This window comes from Mustela putorius, unplaced genomic scaffold (genome assembly GCF_011764305.1).
Source record: "Mustela putorius furo isolate JIRA1106 unplaced genomic scaffold, ASM1176430v1.1 tig00003962_pilon_pilon_pilon, whole genome shotgun sequence".
NCBI lineage: Eukaryota > Metazoa > Chordata > Mammalia > Carnivora > Mustelidae > Mustela > Mustela putorius.
In genome coordinates, this window is record NW_025422106.1 from 16,002,956 (window position 1) to 16,026,152 (window position 23,197).

Genomic DNA, 23,197 nt, shown 5'->3' on the forward strand with positions numbered 1-23,197 from the left:
CCGAGTCTTCTATTTACCTAGGAGATCTGGTTGCTCAACACTTGGAAGCTTCTACCCACAGAAGCCCCAGCCCCTCACCAGTCCCTCTTGTCCCACAGAGGACAGGTCTCCCCCCAGCTGTGCCCCCACACTCCCAACAGCCTTGTATTGCCTGGGTTCCCTGTGGTCCCACCAGGAGAAGAGGAGTATGGCCTACGAAAAATCAGCTGATATCTTTGATATCTCCAGGTCGATGTTCAAGTACCCATGGCTGGAATACCCAGAAAGGACCAAAGGTGAGGCTGGAATAGACAGGAACAGAGTCAGGGGTGCGGCCTGAAAAGAAAAGCGCCCTGTCTCCCTCTCCCAAGATAGGGGTCTCGTGAGTTCAGCAAATCCACAGGAAGGGTAAGGGCAGGCCACTGGACACTTGGTGGCTCCCCACGGCCTTCAAGGTAAGCTCCAGGACCTCAAAGATGGGACATCTGTCTTCCCAGCTTCCGCTCCCATATCTGCACCCTGCTCTCTATCCAACTCCCCACCTCCCAGTCTTTGAAAGAAATTTTCCCGGTGCCTAAGGCCCTTCCCCCTTATCTCTCGGGCTAACCCCCAGGTGGATTAAACTGAGCCTCTAGGGAACCTTCCCTGATCCTCCCAGGCAGGTTACGGGCCTCATCTGTACCTCATCTGTACCTCACCTGTGCCTCTAACCTCACACTTGTCTCCCTTTGTTAATCACCAGTAAACAATTCTGTCTCACCAGCTAGATCCATGGTTCTCAAAGTGACAGGACAAGCAGTATCAGTCTCTTCCAAATCCCCAGCCCCTACCCTAGATCTACTGACTCTACTCAGAATGAGTGCCAGAAATTGGTTTTAAGAGGCTCTCCAGGTGATTCTACAGCACACACAAGTCTGAGAACCACTGAACAAGACCCCTGGTTTTCACCATCAACTGCACATTAGAATCCTCTGGGGAGCTTTCTGAAAGGCCTAGACCCTATATCCCCAGAGCATCAGATTCAATTAGTCTGATGTAGGGCCAAGGCAGGCTAAGAGTTCCCCCAAATAATTCTAACACGCACCATTCACTAAATGCTGAATAAATGAATGCCTGAAAGGATGATTCTTAGCCCACCATTTGTACCACAGAACTCAGAAAAGTCATGGCTCCTGTTCACCTGCCCTTGTCCTGCTACCAGGTAAGACCTCTAACTTTTGCCGCCACCGCCCCCCCCCTGCCCCCCGGGAGCTTTGTTGAAGTGGGAGGAGCAGCAAACCGCCCCTTTCCTTTAAGGGCAAGTCACAGAACACTTACTCTCATCGCTGGGGCTGCTGCTAATTCCTGTGTGACCATGGACAAGTCACTTCCCCTCCCTGAGCCGCAGGAGCTTCTTCGGTCACAGCTTCCATTTGTGGAGTTGCTATGAGATACTATCCGTAAGGCTCAGGCTATGCAGGCAGTGCTTAAAAAGGAGTCATTTTTATTCATGGATGCAGGGATCCTCATAGATATGCCAGACAGAATACTGGGTCCCCAACTAAATTTGAATTTCAGATAAATAATGTTTTTGTATAAATATGTCCCAAATACCGTATCCAATACCTAAAATCTAAATTTACCTGGACATCCTGTTGTTGTTGTTGTTGTTGTTGTTTAATTTGCTTGGTTTCACTAAATCTAAAAACCCCTCTCATTCTGAGTCTGCACTCCACTTTCTGAAATCATGGCAATCACCTGACAACCTTGACTATGATCTTCTCAATCACCACATTGGAAACCACTGGCTGAAGTCCCTCTTGTTGCTCAGAGAACGGACTCTGAAAGGCTGGAGAAGAGATAGGCGTGAATTCTAGCCTCATCTGCAGAGAGAAAGTCCCCTGAGCCACTCACCGCCCTCCACTACAATCAGAGCTGCAGTTTCACGACCGTTTAAGAGAGGTGGTTTAAGGAAATTCTGCTTTTCCAAGTCAACTATTAAGTTCCACGAAGGCAGGGATGATGACTGCCTCCCTAGCACCTAGTGCAGGGGTTGGCACTCAGTAGGTACTCCCTAAGTACCTGCTGCACGCCTGAATGAAGGGGCAGTAGCCTGTCTTTTCCCCTCTTCACTCCACATCTCCCTCACCCTTTGCCTTTCCATCTCCTTGCCCAGATGGCCTTTTCAAAGTGCTTTGCGTTCCTCAAATAGCCAAAGGGTGTACTCAGATTGGTTTACAGATCAACAAGGGTCCCATAAACTTTCTCATTTGTTCTATGCAACCAGGGGGTATAGAAAGCACAAGGATTCTTAGCTCCATTCTGCAGATGAGAAGACTGAGATTTTGGTGGGTGAAGTCACTTGCCCAAGTCACACAATGGGTAGGAGGTCTCCTACTCTAGCCTAGATGAGAGACTAAAGGGTGTCCCTCTCACCTAGTCCCGTTTTATCCTGGTCCTTTTCCTGGCTGAGGAATATCCCCTGCCCCTGCTGTGCCATTCCCACCCCCCTTAGATGCCAAAGGAAGAGTTTCCCCCCAGCCCAGAGTGCTGGAGGCAGCACCCGAGCAAGCCACATTCAGTGCCTTATTGCTACTTCAAGAAGCCTGAGATCTACACACACTGGCACACTCTGTATGATCAGCGACAGGAACGGGAAGCCCAGAAAATGTTGCGGAAAATGAGAGATCACCCTAGGTGTGCTCTGCCCCTCCCTATTCCCCAGACTCTTCATACCTTCTAGGAAAGCGAGGAAGGAGAAGGAAGGAGTGGGATAAGGGGCGGGACAAATCAGCTTACAGATCCTAGAGAGGAGCCTGGCGTAGGAGGAGGAGCATCTGTCTTCCTCCCATCTCAGAGCTGGGCTGAGGACCAAGGGCAGAGGAAAGTCTGTGAAGTGCGAAGGAGGAAACAAGGGGACCAAGGCTGCCTGTGCAATTTCTCACACAGGCAACTCAAAGAGGGCACGCCAATCCAAAAATTCCATCTCCCTATGAGCAAGCTGACTGTAAAATCTCGGGCAGGATCCAAGCCCTCAGACCCTACTGGGAACCCCCTGAAGTGGCAAAGATTAAAGGTCAGGGAGCACGGTGGGAGGGAGAATGGGGAGACTCCCTTTCTGTGGGTGCCCTTACCTTGGGCTCACATTATCCTTCAGCCCTCAGTCCCTGCCTACGAAATGGAGGGAGGAAATGAAGAGGGATTGGATGAGCTCCTCTCCGTTTGAAGTTCTGCAACTACATTAATCCCTTTCTTCCTCTCTCCTGGCTCCCTTGGGTGGGCAGGAACTCGCAAAAAGCCTGGAATCTCCCAGAGAGCAGGAGCAGTTCTATGCAGCACAGGTGAGAAGTGGCAAGGGTGGTGGAACATGGCCACAGGTAGGAGTTGGCTGAGCTGAGGAGTAGAAAGATGCTTAGGGGGGTGGGGGGTAGGGGGGGGAGACAGTATTCTAAGACAAAACTGTGTCCAGAGGATGTAACTGATGGGGGTGGTGTCTGAGCTCTCTTCCCTTTCTTGCAGGCTCTGGGATGCCTGGGCGTCAGTGACAAGCTTGTCATGGAGGCACTATGGCAGGTGGTGAGTCTGGGGCTGCACGGAGCACATGAGAGGAGGAAACAGGGTCTGAGGTATGTTGAGCCTGGGCACAGGGGCACAGACAAGGCTCACCAGGATGCAAGGATGCTGGGTCAGCTGCAGTGAGGAGAGAGCTGCCGGTGTACAGCATGCCCCATCTCGTGCCCTTGGCTTCCTTGAAGGGCAGCTTGGTGGGGCTAGGGGAATCTGCAGGTCCCCTCTGTCTAACAGAAAAGACCCTCTATTAAAAAGCAGAAAAGAACTGGGACTGAGTTCATTCTCTACCTTAACTGAATCAATGCCCTGTGCTTATAGGCCAATTTATAATGGGGAACATGCGTTTTTATCCATATTCTCATTTAAATATCACAGATTAGGAATAGGCAGAGGTATCTGCATTTTTTCTAATGATACGCCGTGATCGTATCGTGGTTAGTACTCTGCGTTGTGTACATTTTTTCTAATGATAAAATGGAAACTTTGAAAGTGAGCCAAGTGACTTGCCCAAGGTCACGTGGCTACTAGAGACGAGATAGGGATCTGAACAAGTCTTACTCCCAAGTTGTTTTCCTTCCATTGCCTGCCTGTTGTCCTGTGTTTGAGCATAGACAGGTCACTCTCTAGACCTCAGTTTCCTCACTTGTAAATGAAAAGTTAAGCTGAGATGATTCTTAATGTTCTGACATTCCATCACCACACGGCCTATCTCCACTACCTGCCTCTTAAATCAGGCCCATACTGGTCCAGAGAAAGTGAAGTATGAGGCCTGTCGAAGCCTGGCCATGCTGGGTGAGTATGTCCCCTCTCTGGGAAGGGAGTGGGAGAAAGTGAAAAAGGAAGCAGTGTAGCCCCTTCCCCCTTTGGGTAAGGATACCCACTTCTACCTAGCATTTGGCAGGGTCTGGGAACTCACCTCAGTACTGTGGGCAGAGAGAGGAAAGTGGGGTGAAAGGGAGAAGAGATTAGGAGGGAGGGGTTGGGCCCTGGAACTGCAGCCACGCTCAGTCAGCTTCACTAGTGTCCTGGGAGAACAGGCAACACCTCAGGATCCAGTACACAGAACTTCTGTCTTTAGGGCACAGTGGAGTCAAATGGATCCTGGCAGAGAGGAATATCCCTGAGGCTCTGCCCTGACCTGAGGACCCTCCCTTGTCCAGGTTGCCTGCAGAAGCACGTGATCCAGGTTCTCATCACACAGCTGAAGGGGCAAAATGAGGGGCGAATGATGGATTCTCTGACAGGGCTACGAGTGGCTCTGAACTCCTGGGCTGCTGTCCCCAAAGACAAGGTGATTGGGAGGAGAGTCAGTAACTAGGGCAGGTAGGACAAGGTAATTGATGGTGCTGGCTGCCTTAGGTCAGGGAGAAGGTAACCTAGCTCCTAGCCTTGATGGGAGAAGACACTGTCCTTGTGGAGTTCCCTGTGGAAGAGCTTCCCTGAATAGAAGCACTGGCATGGCCACAGAGGAGTCACACAACCCCTGAGAAGCCGGCTTTCGGAGCCGCAGTTCATTCATTTCCAAAATGGAGATAGTCACACTCATCATGATGAGCAGTGAGTAATATACAGAACTGCTAAATCACTAAATTGAAACTGAACACTGTATATTAACTATACTATACTAATGCAACTATACTATACTAATACAACACTATGTTAACTATATTTCAACTCAAGAACACTTAACAAATGAAATGGATAGTAATTATAGTGTTGTTGAGGAAATTAAATGAGATAATGTATGTAAAGCACCTCATTCAATGCCTGTGCCTTTTAAATGGTAACCATTATCATCCCTAAAATAACCTACTGAAGAAAAAACCTCTCTCAAGAGGGAAAAGGTAGGAGTGCCTGGGTGGCTCAGTGGGTTAAAGTCTCTGCCTTCCACTCAGGTCATGATCCCAGGGTCCTGGGATCGAGACCCACATCGGACTCTCTGCTCAGCGGGGAGCCTGCTTCCCCTCTCTCTCTCTCTGCCTGCCTCTCTGCCTACTTGTGATCTCTGTCTGTCAAATAAATAAATAAAATCTTAAAAAAAAAAAAAAAAGAGGGGAAAGAGATCAAGAGAGTCTGCAATACTACTCAGATTTTTTCCCCTTTAGGGTCCCCTTACTTTGACCCCATCACTGCTCCATGTGAAATAGAAGTCTTCATTCATCCATTTACTCAACAAATATGTATTAAACAACTGTCATATGCCAGGCACTGTCCCAGGGCCTTAAGATACACCAGGGAACCCAACAGACTAAGATCCCCTGCTCTTGCAGAGTTTACTTTCCTGTTGGGGAGACATATAATAACCAGAAAACTTAATTATATGGTATGTTAGAGGTGACAGGTACAGTGGAAAAATTAGGTATCAGAGTGAGGATGATCAGTAATGCCAAATGGGGATGGGTCTAGGCTGCAGTTTTCAACACAGAAGGGAGGGAAGGGGGGCACCTGGGTGGCCTCTGCCTTCAGCTCAGGTCATGATCTTAGGGTCCTGGGATCAAGCCCCGCATCAGGCTCTCTGCTCAGCGGGGAGCTTGCTTCCTTCTCTCTCTCTCTGCCTGCTTCTCTGCCTACTTGTGATCTCTGTCTGTCAAATGAATAAATAAAAATCTTAAAAAAAAAAAAAAAAGGGAGGGAAGGCTTGAGCAAAGACATGAAAAAGGTGAAGGTGTTAGCCTTGCAGATATCTGAGAGAAGGCATTCCCGGCAGAAGAGCCAATCAATGTAAGGGCTCTAAGGCAGGAGCATGTAGGCCAGTATGGCTGCAGTGGAGTGGAAATAGAGAAAGTAGCAGAAAATGAAGAAAGATCAAAGTAGTTAACAGGAGACTCAATCTAGATTGACTAGATCTACTAGACTAGATCATTACTACATCATTGCTTTCTGGACGACTTCAAGTACCTGGACTTTTACTCTGCATGAAGTAAGGAGCAAAGCAGTGACATAATCTAACTTATATTTCAAAAGGTTCCCTTTGCTGAGAAAAGATGGAGAGGTGGGGGTAAGGGCATCAGTTAGAAGCGGAAAGACCAATTAGGGGCTACTGAAGCAAACCTGGGGAAATAAAATGGTGGCATGGACCACGGTGGTTGCAGTGGAATTAGTAAAACTCTTGACAGGTTGAAGCCACTACAAAAGACAGTGAGGAAAGAAGGATGAAGTCAACTAAGATGTTCTTGAAAGCAGAACAGGTTTGGAGGTAATAGCAGAAGTCCAGGCTTGGACAAGTTATGTTTGAGACATCTACTGGACCTCCAAGGGAGACAGCAGGTAGAGTTGTATGTACAATTTCGAGTTTATAAGTCTGCACCAGAGAAAGGAATTTATGAGTTGTTGGCATATACACAGCATTTAAAATCATTCAATTAGATGAGATCACTGAGGACCAAGTATGAAGTCTTGGGGCATCGAATATTAAGAGCTCAAGGAGACGGTTGTTAGAAGCAGACTGGTATGTGTCGGGGGTACAATGAAGAGGGTGTGAGCAGAAAGAAGAGAAAGGCAGACATATTCTTTCTTCAGTGCTGTGTCCCAGTGGCACAGCTGCATGAATCAAGATTGTATCCCTTCACTACAGTTGCCCTAAAGATACAGCTAGAATTGATACTGGTAGGCCCTTGTCTGAAACAGAGAGAAGGGATATACCCAGTTAAGAAAATGAAAAGAATAAAACTGAGACTTAAGAAATAATTTATACTGGGGCGCCTGGGTAGCTCAGTGGGTTAAAGCCTCTGCCTTCAGCTCGGGTGATGGTCTTGGGGTCCTGGGATCGAGCCCCGCATCGGGCTCTCTGCTCAGCAGGGAGCCTGCTTCCCCCTCTCTCTCTGCCTGTCTCTCTGCCTACTTGTGATCTCTCTCTGTCAAATGGGTAAATAAAATCTTTTTTAAAAAAAATTAAAAAATAATGACAGCTGGCCATTAGGTAGGAAGACAACCCAAGAGTATGGAATTCTGAAAATCAAGGGAAGAACATATGTCAAGGAAAGGAATCAAATCAGCCACATCAAATAATATAAAGACTAAGAACTGATGCATAGATTAACAATGCAGGTATCCTTGATTATCTTAACAATTCTGGTGGGGTCATGGGGTTATAGGTCTGACAGAAGGAGTTTAAGAGTGAACGGGAGGAAAGAAATTAGAGATGGCAAGGATGGACAACTTTTCAAGTTTTGCTGGCAAGGGCTGTAGCTGGCACCAGGGGTGGATTTTAGGGGAAAAAAACAGAAAAATAATGGCATGTTTCTGTGGTCCAGTAGTTAAAAAAATGATAACTTTGAAGAAAGAGTTGCGATTAGGTGAGAAGAGATAAGCTCTAACGTACAAGTGGAAAGACTGACTTTAGACAGACGGGCAGAGTCTGTAGTCATAAATGGAGGGAAGAACTATCTGGGTGCAGGTGTTGGACAGAAATGGTGGTCGGTGTCTCTGGAACTTCTCTTCCAGTTGCTTGTATTTGCTCAGTGAAGCAGGAAGCAAGATCATCAGCTGAGAGTTAAGAATGAAGGAGGAATTAAGTGTTAGGTTCCAGAGGACAGGGTGTGAATCAGGAGGGCGGGAAAAAGAATTGCCCAGGGAAAAACAGTATGGTTACTAGTAGCACTAAGAGTCTACATGAGGTTTCTGCTCACACACTTAAAGCAAGATCAGTTATCAGGACTGTGTGCTTTTCTCCAGGAAGTGCAGGCACAGAGTAAGTGGAGTGTGGACTACAATGAAGCAAGAGGAGGTAAAGGAGTGAGGCAAGCAGGGGATCACGGAGTTTAAGCTGGGTAGAGAAGGAAGAAAATGAGGAGCAATGAAAAGGTGCTCCATGGACTGTTAATCCTTGCAGAGTCCGACAATTAATGGCGACGGCAGGTGAGTTGGAAAGAGAGGAGGTGATGGTTAGAGAGTGGGGTCCGTGAAATGGAGATCATGGAGAAGTCACAGTAATGGATAATGATAAAAACCTGTGAAAACTAATGACTGACATAGAATGGAGGACAAGAACAAGACTATTGGAGAACAGGAGTAGGATTAATGACATGTATTTTTTTTTTAAGATTTTATTTATTTATTTGACAGAGAGAGATCACAAGTAGGCAGAGAGGCGGGCAGAGAGAGAAGAGGAAGCAGGCCCCCTGCTGAGCAGAGAGCCTGATGTGGGGCTTGATCCCAGGACTCTGGGATCATGACCTGAGCTGAAGGCAGAGGCTTTAACCCACTGAGCCACCCAGGCGCCCAATGACATGTATTTTTTTAAATGTCAGGAATTAAGGCGGCAGAAGTGTTGAGGAGAGCGACACTCAACCATCCACAAGATAAAGTCCTAGAGAAACGAGGGGATACGCCCTAAGAGCAAGTGGAGGGCAGCACAAATAAGGGGAAGTGGGTGAAATAATCTGAGGACATGAGGAGAAGGGACTGTGCTCTGAAAGTAGCAGTGACTGGCCCTCTTAACAAAGGCCGGCTGAAAACATAGTCCCCCTGCCCATTTCACTCCTTGTCTCCCTCAGAGAACTCAAGTCGGGGATGAAGAGAAGTTGGTACCTGTGTTGCGGATGCTGATAAATAGGTCATCGAACAAAGCAGCTGTGGAGGCAGCCCTGTGCTTGGGTTTCCTGAGGCCCTGCAGCAACACAGCCCAGGAGTTCTTGCTGCACTGCCTGAGCCAAGGGTCTAAAACGCAGCAGATGAAGGTGTGAGGGGCAGGAGGCTGGGCTCCCTGGGGAGCGCCGGGGAACCGAGGCTGGTGCTGACTTTGGTACAGCCTGGACCACGTCCTACTCAACCAGAGAAATGAAGCTTCAGTGGGGGGTATTTGTGGGGCCCTCTGTGTGTCTGTGAATATGTATATGCACGAGTATGGGGTCACACAGACGTAGGTGTACATGTGTCTGTATATATTAGATTTGTATGAGTATTCATTTAGAAATGTGCACATATGTGCGTACATGAACTTATTTTCTCACTCAAAAGGCAAAGAGGGAGGAGAATGGACCCCATCTGTTCCCCATGAGCTTTAGGCTCAGCCCTCAAGCTTCCCTGGCTGTCCAGATACCTCTTGGCTCTGTACACCCCAACCTACATTGCCTGCCCCCCACAGGCACTCAGGATGCTGGTCAAGATGATGCACGTACACACGGCCACAGTCACCAAGGCCATCCTAGACCAGCTGTGCTATTCTCGTGTCCTCGAGGTAAGCTCTCAGACTGCCGAGGACCCTTTCTTCTCCAGCACTAGCACGGGCTGAGGGATGAGGAAGAGCGTCTATCCTTCCACCTACCCTCAGCACCGCTTTGAAGCCACCCAGATGCTCAAGACTGTTGGGCTGGAAAAGATCCAGGAGCAAGGGCTGGAGGGATTCACATTTAACCTGCTCTGGAGGAAGACGTATAATGAACCTTTCCTTGTAAGTGAGACCAAAGTTCCCAAACCCAGACAGCCCAAATCTGCCTCCTTTCCCTTCTCTGAAGACCTCTGCTGGCTTGACTCCCACCACACTGCCCCACAAAGTATCATATTCATTCTAAGGCACTAATGCACTCCCTGTTCCCATTCCCCTAATGGGGCCCATGTTTTCAAGCCACCTTGCTTTGGCTCAGGCAGTTCTCTCAGTGAAAAGTGCCAAGTCATCCCTCCCTCCCTCTGAGGTGAAAAACTGCCTCGTGCTATTTATTCACTCCTCCCTCCTCCTCCTGCCGGTCACAGTAACATGGCTCCCGCAAGGCCAGTCCAAACGCCTCCTATGGGAACCTTTCCCAACCACCTCCAACAGAATGAACCCTGCCTTCCTCTGTGCTCCTTTGCTTTCAGCTTTATTGTAGCTTGTTACAGAACCAGTCACAGAACTTCTAAAGACATTTTTCTGAAATGTACATCAGATTGTGTCTCACCTCTGCATGATATTTTTCAGTAGTTCCCCAATGCCCTCAGGAAGGCTTACGTTGCCCTTCAAGGCCTGCTTCCCTCTCTAGCTTCATCGCTCCCCACTTCCGCTCAGGGCCACGCACCAGTTAAGCTTAAAACGATCCTGCCCTCATTTATACTTGTTATCCCAGTGTAATACCTCAGAATGCCCCACTTTGAGGAGTCTCAGTGTGGTCACCTAGCCAAATATTTTCTGTTCCCTAACCTCTGTGTGTGCTCTCTTGCCTCTAAGCTTTTGTACATGCCCTCCACTCTGCCCAAAAATCACTCTGCTCCCAGCCCTCTAGTGGTTAACTGCATTTCACCAGGATTCAGCTGAGGCATCACTTCTTCCAGCAAATCTTGCTGGTACCCAGACTGATCCTCTTATGTTCACTCTATAGTTAGTTCAGTGCCTACTCACTGGTCTGCTCCCCCTACCGGATGAGTTCAAGGCAAGAACCACATGTAGCACAAGGTCAACTTTGGGAGAAGGTCTGTGTGCACCTGAAGGTACACTCCTGCATTCCTTTTCTCTGTTGTCCCACCTTAATCCTCCTCCAGGCTATGAGGCAGGCTGTGGCTGAAATCGTGGAAGAGCTCAAGATGAAGCCTACAATGATGAATTTGGTGGAGGCGTGAGTGGCTTGGGCTGGGAGCTGCCGGAGCCAAATCCTAGGCTCTGGAAAAGGGTCAGAGAGAGCTGAAAATCTGATCCTAATTCTTATTTCTCACTTGCCCATGCCCCTGGCCAACTCACTCGTTCACCCCTGGGATTTTCTTTGTCTGTAAAAAGGGGCTGATAATACCTACCACTCAGGGTTCCTATAAAATACGAGGATATGAAAGGGATCTGTAAAAGGTAGAGTTCTGGACAGATGTGAGTTCTAGTTGTCATCCAGTGCCTCCTGGCAAATTGCAGTTCCTGCCTTTCCCTTCCTAGCTCCTTTCCTGACCCAAGTAACAAGAAGGAGCAATTGATGAAATTAGCACCCCTCATTGGCCTTAGGTCTGACTCATTCTGGGCTTCCAGAAGGAACAACCAGCCCTCCTCTCCTACCCTCTAATTGGATAACACGCTTATTCCCTTCTACACAGGCAACTGATGAACTCAAATGCCACTGCACGCCAAGAAGCAGTCATCTCTTTGGTAAGGCCAGCCCTGCTCCTCTGACCACATGTGTTGATGGCAGGGGGAGCAGGCACGTGAGCACAATTACTCGGGGGCAGAAAGGGCTATAAAGTTTGGGGAGGTTTGCTTATTTTAGAAATCCAGCCCTACCAGGAATTCAGGGGTAACCTCTTTTTCGGGACAAGAGGTAGGTGGAATAAAGGACAGTAGATGGGTATGAAAGGCATTGCTTAGATAGTCTCGATTCTTCCTGGTGAACAGTATGTGCTGGAACCCAACCCAACCCCAGTGATGGCTGCAAAAGGGGAAGAATGGGGTACCTCGGCTGGGGAGCTATAGTGCCCCTTCTCTCCAGGCCCCAGGGTCATCAGAGGGCACTAGAATGGAAAAGAGCACCAATGGGGCATGTTCCTAGGCTGCCTAGTTACTCTCATTCGCCTCTGCCAGGGCGTCCTGGGGATCCGCAGCCTACAAGTGTACCACTTGCTCCTGGACATGCTAGACACAGAAAAGAGCCAGGCTGTGAAGAAAAGTGTAAGGCATTCCCGCCCACCTCTTCTGCTTCTCTACCCCTCCTCTAGAGGCCTCTCCCGCCCATCCTCACCACTTGTTCTTTGTCAGGAGGGAGGAAAGGGGAATGAGCCTCACACTATCCCTTGACTTCATTCCTTGGAGACAGAGTGGCCTGTGGCCAGAGCACTCCCCCTCCCTGAGGTGCCCCCTCCACTCCCAAACTTGGCCCGAAGTGAGCCAGCCACAGGACCTTCGTTTCAATGCAGCTTCAAGAAACATTAACTCTCTTGGCCTCAATTGATCCCTGGATCCAAAACAAGCTGAAGAACAAGGTTCTCTGTGAATATGAGGTACTTAAGACTAATGAAGAGGAAGGGCCTATGAGGTTTCGGAAAGAGCCTGAGAACCCAGAAGAGTTAACTATCCAAGACTTCCGACTTGCACAGCTGAACCCCTTGTTTATTGCGAAGTCCAGAGCCACACCAGACCAAAAGAAAAAGTTGAGTGCCCAAAAAGGCTCTGCCTTCCCACCCTGTTTCTCTAAACCAAAACACAGGGCACCAGCCACAGGGCCCTGGACACCAAAGATCAGGAAGCAGCTCCGGATCCTTGCTAAAACCTCCCAATAGGTCAGTTCTTCAGACCAAGTCCCCACTCTCTTCCCGAGGATGCTCCTTAGGCTCCCTTGAGAAAACAATCTATACTTATCTTGCATGAATAAATGAGTGTCACTCTACCTATTACTCCTGGTCCTTGTCAGGGGCTGCACAGAAACTCAGGTCTCCTCTCTCCTGGTTGAGTATTAATTCACTCAGCCTCATGTTCTTTTCACAAAGGGAAAGAGACAGAGCTGCTCCAGTAGCCAACCTGCCTCCCTAAATCAAGCCCTTGTTTATGCCCAGAATTTAATAAGCCTCTGCCCAGAGTGGGCTATAGAAGGAAAAGTAGGAGAAAATCCTGGAAAGCTTGGCTCTTGGACCATTTCCTCCTACTAACTTGCCGTCCCTCTCCACCACTTCCCAGTGGTCAGGAGGTAACGAGGCTATACTCAAGACCAACCATCTCGGTCTTGTCACCACCTGCTTTCTGCCTCCCTCAGGACCATGCTGAGACAGGCCCTATTTACTCTCTAAAACTGCTTGTTTCTCCCATGTTTGTTCTAGAGGCCTGTTTCCCTTTGCCAGTGGGACCTGGTACACCAATCCCAACAATCTACATCCTCCATCAAAAAGAAAAAACCCAGACTTAGTGGAGTCAGGAAAATCTGATGTCTAAATCCCAGGACCCTGAGACCATGACCATCACTTTTTTGAACTTTGACTTTGGACAAGTTAATCTTTGTTTCCTCACCTATAAGATGAGAATAACGCATACTACTTCAGAGAGCTTCTCTGAGGAGTAAACAATAACAAATCCTAAGAGTGCCTAGCATCACATAGTAAGTACTCAAATGTGAGCTGCTTTCCTCCTTTCTTCAGTGTTGTCATGTGACCCTGTGACCTCCAGAGGTTAAAAACGTCCTGCCAGCCCTATTAATTCCCCCAATCTGATTGAAGTGACCTACGGTGAGGTCAACTTCTTCTGATTAAGCAGAGAAAGGTCAAAGTAAAATGGATGCACCTTTCCATTTCCCCACGCTCCAGGTTCTAGAGTGGTCCAGTTATCTGAATTTAACATTGTGTGTGTCAGTCTGATGTTATCTCCCTACCTATCCCACCACTTTCAGATGCATGTTTTGCCTCAGAGAGCTGTAAGTAAAAACCGGAAGAGTAGTTTCACTATCCTGGATTAGATGCAACGCTAGCTGCCTCCCCTCGTGTGGCACAAAGACCAAAAATGGCAAAAATGATCCTCCTCTCTTGCCCACTCTGTACCTTTGGGCCAATAAGCAATCTCACCGCAATTTCCCTGGGCCTTAACAGCCTGTGGGTACAAATGAGGGCTTACTAACTACCTAATTCAGGTTCTCAACCCCAGCAAAATCCTGCCCACAGATCTCCAACCTCTGCTCCTCCTCCTCCATATTTCTAACTCTCTAGAGAATTGTCCTTTTTTAAAAGATTTTATTTATTTGATGGAGAGAGAGATCACAAGTAGGCAGAGAGGCAGGCAGGGGGGTTAGGGAAGCAGGCTCCCCACTGAGCAGAGAGCCCGATGCAGGGCTCGATCCCAGGACCCTGAGACCATGACCTGAGCCGAAGGCAGAGACTTACTAACCCACTGAGCCACCCAGGCGCCCCTAGAGGATGGTCTTACTACTTGACCAGGTAGCAGTCTCTGCTCAACACCTCAATCCTAATCTCACCAATCCTCATCAGAAGATTTAAGACAGCACTGACATAAAGCTCTGCAGAGAGCACCCACCATCCGGTACACCAGCAATGGACTAGAGCATTCCCAGTACCAAAGCCACAGAGATGCAACCCCCTGACAAACATGCTTCATTAATCCAAGCTGTGGCCAGTTTCTCTCTGAAGCCTGAAATGCCCACTTCTTTTAGCCAACAGGGTGTGTTGGTATTGCTCTTTGGACACCATCCAAAATACTTAAGTTCCCCACCACCTTCTTGCTAATGAAACCTCTGAATGCACCCTCTGATGGCAGCAGAAATGATGACAACACAAGCCATATACACCCTCCTCCTCTTCCAACATTCTCATCCATGTCCATGCTATAACTGAAATCTGGCTCTCTCCCTTGAACTAGCCTCTTCCCAAAGTCTTAGGTGTTGTTCATCATCTTCCATTCCTTTCAATGTCACCATTGTCCTGCGCCTTCACATAAAAATCACTGCTTCTGAGGGTCTTGGTTCTCCAGTTATCCCACCCCCTGGTCCACTTCTCTATTTTCTTTCATTCATCACCTGAACCTTAGTCTTGCTTTCACCCTCATGGTAACAACATCTACCACCCCATCTCCTCAGTTCTTGACTCAACTACAAAGGTTTCTCCTTTCCATTCACTTCAGCCACCCACTTCCATGGCCACATCTAGCTCCTAACATCCCTGAGAATTACTTCATCCTGAACATCTACTTTAGGACCCAAAGCTATCTATCCAGCTCTTTTTATCCCCAGTGCCAGTTTTTGAATCTCATCAGTAACACTAGGCTCTTGACATCGCTACATTCTTCAACTTCCTCACTTTTTTTCCTACTCAGCCTGGACTTCATCCATCAACCACTATCCTCACTTTTCTCATTCTCTACTAGGTATGAGACTAATTTGAAATTTTTACTAGTATCTGACTAGCAAAATCCCTAACCCTGAATCAAACTGCCTCTGTTCCTAAAAACAGGTTGCTGATTAAAGATGGAGAAAAATCACATATCCATACAGACTGTACCCACAAAACACTTGCCCCCATGTTTAATTGAGCTTTTATTATTGTCTGGCAATTTTATGGGTTCCTAATCATAATACTTTCCTATTTCCTACAATCGTTGTTTCAAGCCTTCCCTGCTATCCTCACAATACAGTCTCTTCAAACTCTATCATATCCTGCAACTCTCAGCAGACCATCATACTTTACTATACTCAGGAGGGAAAAAGACATTGGATGGAATTAACTCAACTTCCTACCACCTCTGTTATAAGCATCCTTAGACATAGTAAAGAGCACAGGCTCTAAGTCCAGATCCTTGGATTAGGATCCTGACTCTGCCATGCACTAGAGATATGATCCTGGACAAGTTGCTTAGCCTCTCGGTACCTCTGTTCTTCACTGGACCCTCTGAAAAGCCCCTTCCAAGTGGCAGTCAAAATCATTTAAACCATTCACCTCTTCTCCAAAGTGTTTCCTATACCTCCTTGGTTCACAACACTGTTGTGAGAATTAGCTAACACACAGACTGCTTCTAACAGTGCCTGGCACATGGTAACCTCCCAATAGGTATTAATCGTCTGCTACCATTATTATCACCATCTTCAACTATCCTTACCCCCTTTGTCATAACGCAAGACATTCTCTTCTTCTAAGGCATATCCTTTGCTAATGTTCTGGCCACCATTCATTCAAGGGATGTGAATATTAATTCTCCCCATCTCCTTGCAAGGAGAATATAAACATGCTTAATACCCACCTTAAAAATAATCTCTCACAAACCCACATCCCTACCTAGATGCCTCCTCTTAATTCATCCCACCTCTAACCATCCTTCATAATAAAGATTCTTAGTTGACCATATTACTGGTCTCCATTTCTCTTTTTATTATTCACCATCCCACTTCAGTTTGTGTTCACAATTCAACTCTCCATCAAAAAGGCTTTTGCGGGGCACCTGGGTGGCTCAGTGGGTTAAGCGTCTGCCTTCGGCTCAGGTCATGTTCTCAGGGTCCTAGGATGGAGCACTGCATCAGGCTCTCTGCTCAGCAGGGAGCCTGCTTCCTCCTCTCTCTGTCTCTGCCTGCTTGTGATCTCTCTGTCAAATGAATAAATACTCTTTAACAAAAAACAAAAAACAAAAAAAGGCTTTTGCTAAGGCAGTGGTTCTAGAAAGGGGCAATTTTGCCCCCAAAAGGACACATGGCAATACTGGGAGACATTTGTAATTGTTACAACTGGGGGCTGCTACTGGTGTCTTATGGTAGAGGCCAGGGATACTGCTAAACATCCTACAATGCACAGGGCAGCCCCCCACAGTAAGAATTATCCAGTTGAAATGTCAGTAGTGCCAAGGTTGAGAATCCCCATGGTGAGATAATTTACAATCTCCATATCACTAAATATGAATGCTTTCTAACCTTTGAATGACTTGGCCTGACTTGAGCACTCAAAACCACTAGCTTCTCCCTCCTTAAAATCCACTCTTCCCTTGGGTTCTACCAACACCTCACTGGACATTCCCAGTCTCTACTCTCGTGATCCTCTTCTATTACCTCAAATATTAGCATTTCTCAGGGTCCAGGTCTAAGCTCTTCTCCCTACGTACTGTCTACCAAACCATTAAAATCAACTGAGGATTTTTTTTTTTTTTTTTAATTCCCAGGCCTAACAGATTTCACTGTCTTGGAGTAGAACCCAGCATCCTTGTGTTTTCAAAAACTTTCTCACTAATTTCAGTATACAGCTTGGATGAAGCAGTACTCTACAGACAGTCTTACTATAATTTTATCTCCTCAGTACTTTACCATTTATATATTAGTGGCTCTCATTAATCTCAAATCTGTATCTCTAACAGATTCATTTAGTCAATATTCGAGTAACTATTCTGAGTCAAACACTGTTCTAGGCAGTAGGGTAAAACAGTGAAAAACAGGTAAGGTTCCCTACTTTCCTAGAGATTATATTCTAATGGAAAAGAAACTGGCAACCACAAAAAGGTCGCCTCAAATAGTGATTGTAAGGTCGCCTCTTACAATGTGATGACATTGTAAGAGTTAGGAGAGTCACTGGAGAGAGGCAGTGTTTTAAATAGGAAGGCCAGAGACGGGAGGTGGAATCTGACCCAACATTACTGTGAAAAGTAGTCAGCCATGTGAATATTTGAGGAAGAAGAATCCTAGACAAAGCCTAAGCAAAGATACTGAAGCAGAAGCATATTTGGTACCATCAAGAATTATGACCAATGTGGTTTTGCAAGGTAAGTATGGATAAATGTTACATAATAAGGTGGGAGAGGGAGACAGAGGTCAGATCATAAGGGCTTTGCAACCCAGGGTAAGGAATTTATAGCCTACATGTAGTAAAAGTCAATAGGGTACCCGGCTGGCTCAGTTGGTAGAGCAGTGACTCTCAATCTCAGGGTCATGATAGAAGTCCCACATTGAGCATGGAGGATACTTAAAAAAAAAAAAAAAAGTCAATGAAAGGCACAACACAGTCATTCATATCTTTAGAGTATCATTTGGCTGCTATGGTAAAAACAGACGTTAGAGGAACAAGATTGTGTTGTGGGGACCTATAAATGGGCTTTGCAACTATACAGAAGAGAGATATTTACAGTTCATACCAGGATTGTAACCAAAAATATAAAGATGGTTTTGGGATATACTTTGGAGATAAAATTAAAAAGAGCTGCAGGTAGGACTAATGAAAGAGAAATGAAGTGTAAACTCTAAAGGTTTCAGTCTGGTCTGGGAGGACAGTGAAGGCATTTACTGAGATGAGGAAGCCTAGGAAAAGAGAAACGGATCTGGAGAGGGAGATCAAAAGTTTTGTTTAGTCCCAGTGGAGTGACCAAAAAAAAAAAAAAAAAATGTGTTCTGTTCAATACATACTAATGAAAAGGTAAACTAGAGGAGCACCTGCGTGGCTCAGCTGGTTAAGTGTCTGGTTAAGTCCCTGGAGTCCTGGGATGAAGCCACATGTCCAGCTCCCTGCTCAGGGGGAGTCTGCTTCTCCCTCTGACCCTACTTAAGCACACACATACTCTCTCTCTCTCTCATACTCTCTCAAATAAATAACATATTTTTCCTTTAAGATTTTATCTATTTATTGGACAGAGAGAAAGAGATCACAAGTAGGCAGAGAGGCAGGCAGAGAGAGGAGGAAGCAGGCTCCCTGCTGAGCAGAGAGCCCAATGCGGGGCTCGATACCAGGACCCTGAGATCATGGCCTGAGCCGAAGGCAGGGGCTTTAAACCACTGAGCCACCCAGGTACCCCCTCAAATAAATAAAATCTTTAAAAAAAAAAAAACAGACTAGGTCAAGTAGGAAGGTGAATATAATCCAGAGTTAAGGGCAGAGGTCAAGACTACAGACTTAAATTTGGCAGTCATCACTGTATCTTCCAGGATAAAAATGGGTATAAACAGAAAGACAAAGGTGATCAGGACAAGCCCTAAGAAACTTCCAACATGTGAAGGTCAAGTAGGGAAACCATCAAAGGAGAAAATAGTAAAGGAAAAAAATCAAGGTGCATCATGTTGAATGCCATTTTCTAAGCTGCAGATTTGCACACCTACTGAATCACTCCTACTGAAATCACTCCCCTCATTCGTTCCCAAACCTGTTCCTTCTCCCAGTGTCTATTTACTTATTTATTTTTAAAGATTTTATTTATTTATTTGACAGAGAGAGATCACAAGTAGGCAAGGAGGCAGGCAGAGAGAGGAGGAAGCAGGCTCTCTGCAGAGCAGAGAGCCCGATGTGGGGCTCGATCCCAGGATCCTGGGATCATGACCCAAGCTGAAGGCAGAGGCTTTAACCCACTGAGCCACCCAGGCGCCCCCCAGTGTCTATTTAAGTGAGCAGCACATCTACCAATTACCAGACCAGAAACCTGACTTCTCTCCCCACAATTTCTGACATCCAGCCAAATCCTGTCAAATGTCCCTCCCTCCTTTCTCAAATCAAATTAGTTCTCTCCTCCTTGTCCAGTCTTTGAGCTCAGACCAGGATCTCGCTCACCTGGCTTACCATTCTGTCTCCAGTCCAGCATCTCCACAGGCAGCCATAGGAATCCTTCAGTTGATGCCACTCAGGTCAGGCCACGCCCCTGGTTAAAATCTTTTAGTGATTCTCTATTTTGAGGCAGGGGAAAAATGAAATGGAAGGACCTTCTCACCAAGCTTACTTACCTCTCCAGTCTTACTTTTGCAGGCCCCTCCCTGAACTCCTCCCTCTAATCACAAACACTATATACAATTCCCAAACACAGGGCTTGTTCTTCACTATCTTACCTCCTGGCTTACGTGCTCATATTGTTTTCTGCTGGGAACACCATTTCCTCACCTAGCCTTCGTACTTGGACAATTACCACTCTTATCTCAAGACTTAGCAAGCCTTCTTGACCCCAACTGACTGGACTGTGTTCTACCAATCAGCCTTCAAAGCACCTCGTACTTAATTCTTACTGGAGTATTGTCAGTCCTTATACTGTCTGCTTGATGGGCAACATATCCAGCATCTTGTGCAATGCCTCACACTTGGTAAGGATGGAGAGAGTTCTTTAACATACCGTGCACACTGGTGTCTGGACCCTGGCTTGTCAAATCCTTACTCTTCCTAATTTGCCCTTAGACTTCACATTCCTAGCATCTAGAACACTGCCTAAAAAAATGGTTCACAACTGTAAACTGCAATTAAACCGACTGTGTCAAAACCAACTGGTGAGCCTGATATAGATTCCTAGGCCTAGCTGCCCACACTTAACAAGTTCTGATGAATTAGACCTAAGGTGAGGTCTAGGAATCTCTAATTTTGAAAACCTCCTCAGGTAATTCTGACATGCACTCATTCTTGCAAACTACTATTCTAAACAGAGTAGGAGCTCAGTATTGTTGAAAGTAACATTTTCAGTTCATGAAACAATGCATTTCTTAATTCTTTAGGGTTAGAGTCTGTTGTAACTGAATCCTGAGTGTGACAGAACAATGCACTAATGTACAAAAGTCCACAAAACAAGCAGCCTTTATTGCAGTAATACAAAACACTTTCCATTTTGGCAATATTTTACAACGCACTTAGCTTCAAGGGTTGGAAAGGAGGTTGGAAACTAAATGGGGAAATTTTAATGGACATTTCTAAAAGAAAAACTGTCCCAGCCCTCCCACCCAAATAAAAATCCAAATGTCACTTAATTTCACTACCCAAGAAGAGGCCACGAGGAAAGCAGCAGGCAAAACTCTGGCAATTTCACTATGGATCATGTCAGAGACAAAGGAACATTCAAAACAGTCATCAGTATGGTCGGTTGCGCTGATCATTTCTGTAGTCGTTTCTAGGAATGAAAAATAAAGAGCCAGACTAAATTCTAATTTTGTACCAAGGGGGAGCATCATACACTTCCTCAGGGTGCTGGTAACTGGTGTCAATTTGTCAATTTCTGTAACAATGACACCATACCTAATTTATTTCTCTACTCTTGGAAGGTGCTTAATAAACGTCTAATTTATCAGCTTTAAGACCCACAGAATTCCTAGAAGTTTTTTGCTATCATTCTCTTAAAAACTTCCCTTCTAGAATAAGGATTCCAAAGCACTGTGGTGTTTCAGGGAGTCAGAGACTGTGCCAATTCCAGTTCTCTAAACGGAAGAGTGACATAACAGAATTAGGCAAGCAAACATTTTAATGTAAGAATTCTGGGTCTGCCACTTACTGTGTGACCTTGGAAAAGTTACTCAGTGTTTCTTATTCCATAAAATGGGAAATACATCTACCTCACGGGGTTGCAAAAAGAACTAGAACTAAAGAAGACAGACACTTCAACAGGATTTGCCACACAGTAAGAAGGGTTCAAAAGATAGTAATTACTAAGTTAATTATAGAGTGTTTACCATGGGCCAAGAACTGTTATAGCATAGTAATCTAATACAACTCCACGAAGGAGGTATTACTGGCCCCATTTTATAGATGAGAACACTGATGCTCCAAAGTAACTTGCCTAAAGTCACAGAGTTAAGTAAACTATGGAGCCAGAATTTGAACCCAGAAAAGTCTTGCCTCTGAAACTCCATGCTCTTAACCACATGCTCTACTAATTCTCACTACTCTATACTGCCTCTAGCATACAGATACTTAGTGTAATAACTGAAGTTCTTTCACCATCACTGGAGATTCAACTTTTTCTGCCTCTACACCATTCACATGCACAACACACTCCTGTCAATACCATCAGCGATTTTCATCTGGAAAAGGTATTACCAGAATCTCCAGAGAAACAACTACAAGGTGACACAACACACAGGATTTCAGAAAACACACCCCTCTGAAAGGTGTACTCTCCTTCACTTAGATTAAGAACCTCTGATTTACATACAATTTACATACAATTTCAAATTATATCTCACTCTCAATTATCTTTAGCCATGAGGAAAAATAGCACAATACACACACACCAATATAAAGATCTGTGAAACAGAATTTCCGAAACAAAACGAGTTTTAGAAATTTCTAAACAAGAAACTAAAAGAATCTTCTCCATTCTCACTGAGAGTTTCCAATGAAAAATTCGAGTTCCAAAAAACTGAACCTTAAGAAAATGTGACAAAAACCCTAAAAGCAGTGAGATTAAAAGGTTAACAAGTACATTCTAATACTCACCTTCCTCCCATTTTGCCTCCATAGCCGCCTCGGTCTCCTCCATAGCCGCCCCCACTCCGGTCACCTCCATAGCCGCCACTTCGGTCTCCACCGTAGCCCCCGCCGCCACCGCGGTCTCCTCCATAGCCCCCCCCACTGCGGTCTCCTCCATAGCCGCCTCGGTCTCCACCGTAGCCGCCACCTCGGTCTCCCCCATAGCCGCCGCCTCGGTCTCCTCCATAACCGCCTCCTCGGTCTCCACCGTAGCCTCCTCCTCGGTCTCCACCGTAACCGCCGCCTCGATCTCCTCCATAGCCGCCACCTCGGTCCCCACCGTAACCACCTCCTCGGTCCCCACCATAGCCACCCCCACTTCTGTCTCCACCATAGCCGCCCCCACTTCTATCTCCTCCATAGCCGCCGCCGCCACTTCTGTCTCCTCCATAGCCGCCGCCGCTCCTGTCTCCTCCATAGCCGCCTCGGTCTCCGCCTCTGCCCCCACGGCCTCTATAGCCCCTCTCTCCACCATAGCCTCTTCCCCGGAAGTCTGCAAAGTAGAGATGCAAACCAGTGAGGCCAACAGGATAATGTAAACCACCCCTAATGCTAGTCAGAAGATAAATGCCATGCAGATGCTATCAAAAAGCAACCCACCTCCTCCCGAGGGACGAGAGTCCTCTGGTCTGGGCTCATTACACTGGTTGCAGGAATTCCTTCGAGCAAAGTTCATATTTCCACACGATCTGAGAGAGGGGGAAAATAAAAATGTTCAATAGTTTCCAATTGAATCAGAACCCCCTCTTGCATCCTCCAACCCAATCCCAACTCTGCTACTGCCAGAGTAAATAGTATACTTACGGATTAGGGCAAACCCAGTCCCCACTTTTGGGGTCTCCACCTCTCCCCTGAAAGCCTCCACGACCTCTATATCCTCCACGGCCTAGGGTAAAGAAGGGTGGGAGAGAAAAATCAGCAACCAACTTTACTGGCAGAGGAAAAGCACCAGATGAAAGAATTAAGAGCAAGTAACCATCAATAACTGGGTGGCTGCCCCCAAAATTAAGCCCTAGGGTAGAACTCTGATTCTTTCATTTGAAGCTTTACTTAGTAAATTCAAGAAATGTGGGAAAAGACCCCAGGTACCTATTACAGTGCAAATAATGCCCTAAAAAAA

General features: G+C 46.4%; 2 protein-coding genes across 4 annotated transcripts in view; one reads left to right on the forward strand and one right to left on the reverse strand.

Annotated features, from left to right (window-relative positions):
* Window positions 1-54: 54 nt before the first annotated feature.
* HEATR9 (HEAT repeat containing 9) lies at window positions 55-13,008 on the forward strand. 2 transcript variants are annotated; one of them, XM_004747137.3, is made up of 15 exons: window positions 55-275; window positions 1,131-1,180; window positions 2,474-2,655; window positions 2,908-3,034; window positions 3,243-3,299; window positions 3,478-3,534; window positions 4,263-4,320; window positions 4,689-4,819; window positions 9,024-9,206; window positions 9,614-9,706; window positions 9,800-9,919; window positions 10,981-11,054; window positions 11,515-11,566; window positions 11,996-12,082; window positions 12,328-13,008. In XM_004747137.3, the coding sequence occupies exons 1-15, from the start codon at window positions 188-190 to the stop codon at window positions 12,688-12,690; spliced, it is 1,722 nt and encodes a 573-aa protein (XP_004747194.1). In that variant the 5' UTR covers window positions 55-187; the 3' UTR covers window positions 12,691-13,008. The 2 variants fall into 2 exon arrangements, with proteins under 2 accessions (XP_004747194.1, XP_004747196.1); XM_004747139.3 differs by lacking the exon at window positions 2,474-2,655 and having other exon boundaries at window positions 192-1,180.
* Window positions 13,009-20,394: 7,386 nt separating this feature from the next.
* Window positions 20,395-23,197, reverse strand: part of TAF15 (TATA-box binding protein associated factor 15) — a 28,714-nt gene continuing 25,911 nt past the window's right edge. For both annotated transcript variants that reach the window (XM_045069978.1, XM_004747136.3), the window contains exons 13-16: window positions 22,882-22,963; window positions 22,678-22,766; window positions 22,045-22,570; window positions 20,395-20,722 (exon numbers count right to left, since the gene is read on the reverse strand). In XM_045069978.1, coding sequence (XP_044925913.1) covers window positions 20,683-20,722; window positions 22,045-22,570; window positions 22,678-22,766; window positions 22,882-22,963 — 737 coding nt within the window. In that variant the 3' untranslated portion in view covers window positions 20,395-20,682. The remainder of the gene's footprint in view (window positions 20,723-22,044; window positions 22,571-22,677; window positions 22,767-22,881; window positions 22,964-23,197) is intronic.